Source organism: Trypanosoma theileri (genome assembly GCF_002087225.1).
Source record: "Trypanosoma theileri isolate Edinburgh chromosome Unknown TM35_Tth_9_V1, whole genome shotgun sequence".
NCBI classification, from domain to species: Eukaryota; Euglenozoa; class Kinetoplastea; order Trypanosomatida; family Trypanosomatidae; genus Trypanosoma; species Trypanosoma theileri.
Window position 1 is genome coordinate 317,915 of NW_021639851.1, and position 8,799 is coordinate 326,713.

At 39.8% G+C, this 8,799-nt stretch overlaps 4 protein-coding genes across 4 annotated transcripts; all 4 read left to right on the top strand.

Annotated features, from left to right (window-relative positions):
- Positions 1 to 122: 122 nt before the first annotated feature.
- TM35_000092310 (tryparedoxin) lies at positions 123 to 557 on the top strand (the record flags this gene model as incomplete). Its single annotated transcript, XM_029024470.1, has 1 exon — positions 123 to 557. The coding sequence occupies one exon, from the start codon at positions 123 to 125 to the stop codon at positions 555 to 557; it is 435 nt and encodes a 144-aa protein (XP_028884247.1).
- A 1,163-nt stretch (positions 558 to 1,720) lies between these two features.
- Positions 1,721 to 2,719, top strand: TM35_000092320 (uncharacterized protein; the record flags this gene model as incomplete). The annotated part of the gene is made up of 1 exon (XM_029024471.1): positions 1,721 to 2,719. One exon carries the CDS (start codon positions 1,721 to 1,723, stop codon positions 2,717 to 2,719), a length of 999 nt encoding a protein of 332 aa, XP_028884248.1.
- An 827-nt stretch (positions 2,720 to 3,546) lies between these two features.
- Positions 3,547 to 6,756, top strand: TM35_000092330 (uncharacterized protein; the record flags this gene model as incomplete). Its single annotated transcript, XM_029024472.1, has 1 exon — positions 3,547 to 6,756. The coding sequence occupies one exon, from the start codon at positions 3,547 to 3,549 to the stop codon at positions 6,754 to 6,756; it is 3,210 nt and encodes a 1,069-aa protein (XP_028884249.1).
- A 781-nt stretch (positions 6,757 to 7,537) lies between these two features.
- Positions 7,538 to 8,677, top strand: TM35_000092340 (uncharacterized protein; the record flags this gene model as incomplete). The annotated part of the gene is made up of 1 exon (XM_029024473.1): positions 7,538 to 8,677. The coding sequence occupies one exon, from the start codon at positions 7,538 to 7,540 to the stop codon at positions 8,675 to 8,677; it is 1,140 nt and encodes a 379-aa protein (XP_028884250.1).
- Positions 8,678 to 8,799: the final 122 nt, after the last annotated feature.

The following is an 8,799-nucleotide window of genomic DNA, read 5'->3' on the forward strand; positions in this document are numbered from 1 at the left end:
TATATATATATATATATATATATATATATATATATATATATGTATACACCTGTAAAGAGTCAAAGTTATATTTGCGGCTTTCTTTACAAACAAACAAACAAACAAACAAACAAACAAAAAAAATGTCTGGTCTAACCAAGTTTATTCCCAGTGGCGTCAAGTTGCTGTCCAAGTCAGGTGAAGTGCCTCTCAGCAGCCTTGCCGGAAAGACGGTGTTCTTCTACTTCTCCGCCTCCTGGTGCCCGCCCTGCCGCGGCTTCACCCCAACACTCGTGGAGTTCTACGAGAAGTTCCACTCGTCGAAGAACTTCGAGGTGGTGCTCGTCTCGTGGGACGAGGAGGCGTCGGAGTTCGAGACGTACTACGGAAAGATGCCGTGGCTCGCACTGCCCTTCGCCAACCGCAGCGAAGTGGAGGCCCTCGGCCGCGCCTTCGATGTCGACTCCATTCCGCGGCTGGTGGCCGTCAACGCCGACACCGGCGCCGTCGTCAGCACTCGTGGCCGGGAACGGCTACTGAACGACCCTGAGGGCCGCGACTTCCCGTGGCGTGATTAAGAATGTATGAATGAATGAATGTGAAGAATGGAAAAACAATATATTTATGTATGCGTGACGGTGTATCTTTTGCGTGAATTAAGTCTCTGTGTGTAGGGAGGTTTAAAAGGAGGAATGTGAGGGATGAGTGGGTAGGCAGTAATGGTGTGTAGAAGTAATAGGGAGAGTGAGAGAGAGAGGGAGGGGGGATATATGTATGATGGAGTTAGATACTTCCTTTTTTCCTTCTTTTTTTCTTTCCATATTACCACAGGACTATTACTCTCACTATTATTCACTCTCTCTTTCATTTCTCTTCCTTTTTTTAAATTTATCTTTCCTTTTCTCTCTATCTGTGTTTTCCTCTTCCCTTCCACTCTCTCTTTCCGTCGCTTTCTCATTCAACAGGAGTGAGAATGGCACAGCAAAACCATCCAAAATGAAAGGTGGAAAAAAAAAAAAAAAGCCAGAATGTGAAGAAAGGGCAACAAGAATGAAAAAAGAAAAGTAAATAATAATAGAACAACAACATTGAATAATAAGAACACAAAGTAGAAGAAAACCAATTGAATGGTAGTGAACTGAAGAAGGCGTAATTGATATCTGAGAACTTTGTCTTGACTGTTCATTCCTCTGTTCGCAGTGGGAACTGACTGCACTACTTTTATTCTGCATGTTGTTTTTTTTTTTTGCGCGGAATTTCTCCACTTTTGTGTTTTGAAACAGGAAGCTGTAAATAAAAGAAAAAGAAAGAGAAGAGGTCCAAGTGATGAGGAAAAGGAAAAAAAAAAGACGATGGGGGAAAAAAAGACGAACACAGCTGATGAGAGGGAAGCAAAAGAAGAAGAGGAAAAGGAAAGGAAAAAAAAAAAGTGAAACGAATGCATTTTGATTGAAAAGGAAAATGGAGGTATTTAAAAAGGAAAAGGTAAAAAAAAAAAGAAAAGCAAAAAACGATGTTCTTTTGAGCACGCGGGAATACAATCGGGAAAGAAGTAGAGGATTTTCCCTTGCTTCACCCCATTTTCTTCCCAAGGGGATCAAAAAACTATTCTCAACTCCTTTAAATATTAAAATGCATTAATGTGTTTATTTTATTTTTTTCTTTTATTATTTTTTTTCCTAGCAGACGTGAAGTGATTCTTAAAAGGAAAGAAAAGAAAAAAGAAAAAAGGGGACAACAAATGTCAGGACCAGCAGCAGTAGCAGCCGTTGAAAGACGGGCAAGTAATAGAAGCGCTGGTGCCACCGCTCCCGCCGGACGTTTACTCAACTTGCTTGAAAATGAATCTAAAGAGCGTATTTTACGCCTCTTAACGGCTTTCCAAATGATGACAGTGTTGGAACAGGAGGCCTTTGCACAGGAGATGAACGCGTATCTCTCAAGGGATGACGAACAACAGGGCGGAGTGGGAAATTACGTACTCAAAGGACCAGCACTGGAGGTGCGAATGCGGGATCGCAGTTACGTTGCGTTGGCCACATCACCCACACACGGGTCTAAGGCGATCACAGACCACACAGACACAACCTCCACCACCACTGCAACAACAATAAGAGATGAGGGAGAGAGAGAAAAATTAACCGAGTTGGTTAAATCGCAGCTATCAGGAGAACCATTGGTAGCCTTTCCTTCTACACAGTCAGGGGATATTGACACATCCATTGAGGATGTGAAGAGCCGACCCCATGCAACTACATATGAAGAGGCCTCAGATAATCAGTCTGGGAAAGGACCTACCACAAAGAAACAGGAGGTTATGCGTACTGAATCTCCTACAGATGAGAATGTATCTACAACTTGCTCACAGGAACAACAACAACAACAACAACAAGTACCCCCTGTCTTGTACAGAAGTCGAGGATACCAAGCACTACGTCTTGCACGTGATGATAAACTCTCTGTGGAAGATACATACACAAGACCGACAGTGCTGAACCTCACAGGAATGCCTATTGAGGAGAGTGATGTATGGGAGTGGTTTGAATGTATGGATGTAACTGGAAGTGGTACTGTTGGCGTTGTGCCATTCTTAACCGCTATTAATGAGCTTGAACGTGACTTTGGTGTGAGCCAGCGGGCAAAGGCGGAGTTTGTGGAAGAGGTGGAGGCTCTCGCAACAGATGGCCTACTCACATTTGAGAAGTTTGCATACTTGGTCTCTCGTTTCCCACGGCAGTAAGGATGGGGTTGTGTACGTACTAAACAGAGAGAATGGACAAGGCAACTCAACGTACAAGAAAAACACACACACAGACACAATCAACAACCACCACATATTTCAACTGCTTTTAAGAAAGAAAAAAAAGTAGGAGAGGAATGGATTTACGAATACAAATGGGAGAGTAACCCTTCTCCAAAAAATAAAAATAACAAAAGAACAAAAAAAAAAAAAGAACAAAGAAATCATAAGACTGTGCAAAGCTACTGAATATTAAAAAAAAAAAAAAAACCCTTCATATTTTTGATGTACATCATTGCTTTTATCTTTTGTATTATCCAATGTACAGTGTGGAACCCAGAGGGTTAGACGGAGTTTAAGGGTGAGGAAGTAGTAAATCTTATTTGCTTTTCTTTCCCTTTACTACTCTTAGTCTTACTCTTTTTATTTATCCCTATATTTGAGTGATAGACCTTGTCTTTTATTATTATTATTATTATTATTATTATTATTATTATTATTATTATTATTATTATTATTATTTTCTTTTTTTCTTCCATTTATATATACAAAAAGAAGGAATATCCTATTAATATTAATATTATTATTATTATTATTATTCTCTCTCTTTTTCTCTTCTTATTTTTGTTTTTCTTTAACCTTTAGCGGGTTCTTCTGTATTTTCTGTGGTTAATCAATTTTTTTTCCTTCACCTCTTCCTTAGGCACGGCAAACAAAAGGAAGAAAATTAGAAAAAAAAAAGAACAATAGTAAGAACAAGCAAACCCAAAGGAAAGAAAAAAAAAAAAAAAAACCCACCTCTCACAAAGGAAAAGAAAAAATTGGTGATGTATAGTCTCTTTGGGTCTATTCTTCTTTCAAAGCATGGAATTAAGGCTAACCATGATCGCCGTTCAGAAACACTCCATTTAGAAGAAAATGTGGGTAGTTGTAAAGAGGAATATCACAGTACAACATACAGTGGATGCCCCTGCGGCAGTACAGAAGAGGAAAATGAAGAAGAGGCGGATAACAACATTGTGCAGGTTCCCGTCACCTATTTGCAAGGGAAGTATGTATTATTATATCTCCCTGAACCAAATAACAGTGGTTGCCGTAGTTGTAAGCCTACAAAAACGTCTAATGTATTAAATTCACCTCCTGCTGGATTAGGGAACTGTGGATTTACTCCATCCTCGTTAAACAGTGTTATTGCCCCTATTACCTCAAAATTATTACACCCAATTAGTGGGGGAGGAGTCGTATCAGGCCACAACACATCACAGATAGTTGATACTTCTTCTAACAAGAATGAAACAACACGTCGTGTGAAAACTATGCTTTCTTCTTATTGTAAACTTTTAATGCAGCAATTATCAAATAGTTCTACAACTGGAAATGGATCTCTCCATTTTCCCATTGCGGTGTTGGAAGTATGCCAAACCACTTCCACAGATGACTCTGTACGATCTGTAGGACATTCAAAGGAACATTTTCTAACAACATCCACGGATAACGGTGTAGTAGTTGATGCTATGTCTGGAAATACTGCAGGAACTTTATCGATTACTTCAGTCATGGATTCTTGTTCACCACAAGTAGGTCCAGTTTCTCTTGGTGCGACAATAACTAGTAACCCTTTCTTTGCTGGATGGTTTTCATTAGAAAGTACAGCAGCCTACAGACAAGTTGTTCAAACCTTTGATCTCACATCTTGGCCCTCCGTACTGCTTTTTGATCCTTCTGGTAATCTTTTAACTACACGTGCACTTGAACACATTGAACGTGAGATGAATTTAAAGACAGATGAGGATTGGCATCCACTTCCATTAGAAGGTGTAGATTTAGAACGTCAACAACAACAACAACATCATCACCCTTTAAAGTTTCAATCAGGCTTCCCATGGGTTACAAATAAGGGTAAGAGTAATATTAGAAGCAATATGGATGAAACTACAAACGATTTTTCTTTTTCTTCACATCTTAAGGATATCGTTTTAAATGCACATAGTGTGGCGGATGTCCTTGACGGCGTTAACTTTGTTCAAACTGGTACTGTAGATGAATCAAACCAACCTCCACATTTAGATAAACAATTGGATGGGGCGACACATCTTTTAGTGTACTTTGGAGGTGGTTGGCATCCTTCCTCTAGAAGTTTTGTCCCTCAACTACGTCGTCTTTGGTCTGCTGTCAATGATTCCAATGATAATCGTAATAGTTTCAATGATGATGATGATGATGATGATGATGATGATGATGATGGTGGTGGTGGGAGATTAAGTAACTGGGGAGTGGAAAGCAAAGCACTTCACATGCCTGGCTTCAGTGGGGGTACGTTAACGGGATCAACGGAGTTGTTTTCGTACCGAATGGGAACTATAAGTAATTGTCGTGGTAGTACCAGTTTATTGGAAAGCGAACCACTGGGTTTCTCTTCAAAGGAGTCATCACAGAAAATTATATTCCTTGGTACACCACAAAGGAAGGATAATGAAGAAGTTATTTCATTAGGAGTGTTAGAAAATGAGTCTACCCCGTTGAGGGGTTTGACTGTTGATGAGCCAAAAGAACAACTGGAAGAAGAAAAAGGAGATGAAGTAGAACAAGAAGAAGAAGAAGAGGGAAAAGAAAAAGAAGAGGTGCCACTTCATCGTTTCCAAGTTTTGTACGTTAGTTGTGATATTAACAGGGATCAACTTTATAATTCTCTCAATGATATGCCAAGTTCGTGGTTGTGTATTTCATCATCTTTTGGAACCAAAGAGCATTCTTTGATTGAAAAATGTTTGGAACTTTTTGATGTTCATGTATTCCCACGTCTTGTTATTGTTAAAATTGAGAAAAAATCTGAAACAGAGGAATCTGTTAATGAGGGATTGACGTCAAATTCAACATCTAACACCAATTTAAATGTTCTTTATTCTCATGGAGAACGATTAGTTCTTCGTGGTGGTATTATCAAAAAATACCCATGGCGTATTGCTGGGGAACTGAAGAATAATGCAGATAAATATTTAGGATTACCAAGTCTTCCATTTCAGCTTCCTGTGGTTAGTGAATGCTTAACACCAATAAGTTGTTGCAATGCGATTAAGTCAGCTGTCGCAGAAGGTGGTTATTTATTCCTTCTTTGTGGAATGGGAAAAATTTCATCGGAAATTCATTCCACATGTGCTGCAGTCTTGCATGAAGCCAGTGTTTGGTGGGCAGAGGAGATGGAAAAACCTAGAAAGAATGTTGAAAAGAATTCGCTTTCATCTACAATAGAATCTAATTCTAATTCATCCTCTGTTGTTGTTCCTCCTCCTCCTCCTCCTGCTGCTGCTGCTGCTGCTGCTTCTGGTAGTATTCCTACTTTCAATCAGAATGTCTTTGATCGAACTCGAGAGGAACTCTATAACTCACAGAATTCCGGCTCACCTAATATGACTGGGAAAAGTACAGCAAAGATGGATGAACTCTATGGGGCATCATTTGATAATCAAAAATCATTCTTGCCGGTATACTTTTTTGATGCCATTGTGGAAAAACGTGAGAATGGCGATAGTAGCGCTGAACAATCGGATAGTGAAAGTGATATGGGTGACCATTCTAACGATGATGTAGTAAAGGATGAAAGGGCAATGGTGCAAGAATATGTTCTATCGGAGGTATTGGAGGGGAATGAACACTTGTTACCACCATTTGAAGGGGAACCTTTTTTGATTTGTCTGCAGTTGCCTGAACGACGCGCATCCGTTCTTCGACGGAGATTTGATTTTGAGGTTTCGACTGGAACCACAACAGTATTATCTCGTCCTCTCTCCGGTAATGCCACTCTTACTACCTCACTTCCCTCTAGTGGTTTATCTCCACTGCTACCAAAAACAAGTGGGGATGCTCAGGCCTCTAGTGGGACTTTTCAAGTATCAATACCCTTCACGGAGTCCGGGTCCGGTCGTACATCTCTTTCAGGAACTCTCCAGGTGGAACTCTCTTCCGGACCGCACTTCATCAACCCATTGACTTCAGTGCGGTACGTAAAGGCTTTTATTGCCCAGCAAATTCTTGAGTAATCTCTCTGAAAACGAATCCCTTTACCCACGTTTTTTTTTTTTTACACTTTTTTTTACATTATATATATATATATAATCTGTCTCTGTGTGTGTCTGTCTGTGTGTTTGTGTATATTTCCTTTTGCTGGGAAGGGGTGGAGGTATGAATGGGAAAGACATGTCTCTTTGCTTGTGTCTCCTTTTTTTTTTTCTTGTTTTACCCTTCGTGTTTTGATACTTATTGCGAATATATTTGGACTCCCTTTTCTTTTCTCTTTTTTTTTTCGTCTTGTTTGTTTTCCATTGTATGTTGTGCCAATTACCTCTTACTGAGTTCACTTTGCGTATTCTACTCACACTCACACATACACACATACACACACGTATACAGATACAAACACTCTCTCTTTAATATATATATATATATATATATATATATATTTGTTGGGAGTGCTTCTTCTTTTTTCTTGTTGAGAAGGTCATTAAAGTCATTTGTCTCTGTATCTTGTATGTTTCATTGATTTTCTCGTTTATCCCTTCACTAATGGGTTTGGTACGTAAATTTATTATTATTGTTTTGGAGTCCTTTACTTTCTCTCTCTCTCTCTCTCTCTCTTTTTTCTTTCCTTGTTATATAGATACGTTGCACTTAACAAGGACAGAGTAAGTGCCCTCCTACAGGTTTGAGAGGAAAGGAAAAGAAAAAAAAAGGGGGAAGAAACTGCCAAAGTAAAGAGCAGGTTGGATTCTTCTTATCGAATAACGTGGAAATTGACCCACTTTTCAGTAGAAAGTGGTGTTCATGCCTACAGAGGATACCCTTTTCCTTCCGAAGCGCGTTGCTGCTGGTTTATTAGCAATATTTTGTGGATTTGCACTTGGTGTTCTTCAGAGTTTAGACTTTGTGAAATTATTTACTTATATACGTGCGAATGCCAACCTTCGTCGAACACTGCAGTCTTGTTTGATAGTCAATGCCGTTTTTTTCTCAAGTTTGTGGATTACATCTCTTCTTATTTACCCCATGTTAACCTTTGGTGGGGGCGTTGTCTGGGGTGGTAGTGGTAATGCTACTACTACTACTGCTACTACTACTACTACTACTACTACTACTACTAGTGTTGGTACTGCTATTAATATCAGCAATACTGTGATGAATGGTAGTAAAAAACCAACAAGAGCAATAGAAGCAGCAAAAAGTGGTGTGGGACTCGTAAGCAAACTCTGGTTTCCAGTTTTTGATGCCATGTGGGTACTACCAGTGTATGCACTTATTCAAGCTCTTGGTTTGCGATGGTACAACGCCCTTTATGTGGAGGCTTATAAAGAGAAAAAACGTCGAGCAGCCGTTGGAGCTACACGAGGAACAGTAGAAGGCCATTGTAAAGGAGAAGAAACCTCATCCCCTACAAAGGTAAGAAGTACTGATGGACCTCCTTCATTTCATACTGCCGTTGTTTCACTTAGTGAAATTATGTTTAAATTTCTTGTGACAACGGTGTATGCAATAGTTTCTGTGGTAGTTGAAATGATAATACCTTCCCCAATGGGGAGTCATATTGCTTTTATGATGAACAGTTGGTTGTACGCCTTCTATGTTTTCGATTACCGCCTTTCTTCACAATACGTAGTCGATAGAAGAACACGTCAACAAAATCGTTTAACACTGTCATCAGTTTTAAAGCTATTCGAAACAAATTGGGCATATTTCTTGGGATTTGGTGTTTCACAATCCATTATTACCACTACTTTACGGTCATCGTGGATGGCCTTTTCATGGTATTCTGTGGCTGCTGTCACTTCAGTCCTCTTCGGAGCACACGTCGTTCTCTCAGTTGAGGCAACGCCGAGTCCCCGGGCACCTTTTGCTGTACCGATGTTAACACCCTTCTTTGCCTTGTGTGGAGTAGTGCTGCGCAAAATTGCGAATGCCATGTTGTAATATATCTTGTGTTATCTCCTTCTGGGGTGTGGGTGGGGTTAGCAATATATGAATATCTCAGTCTGTGTATCTCGTGGTATTGTGTTATTTCCATCCCCGATTTCTCTCTGGAGGAGAATGAA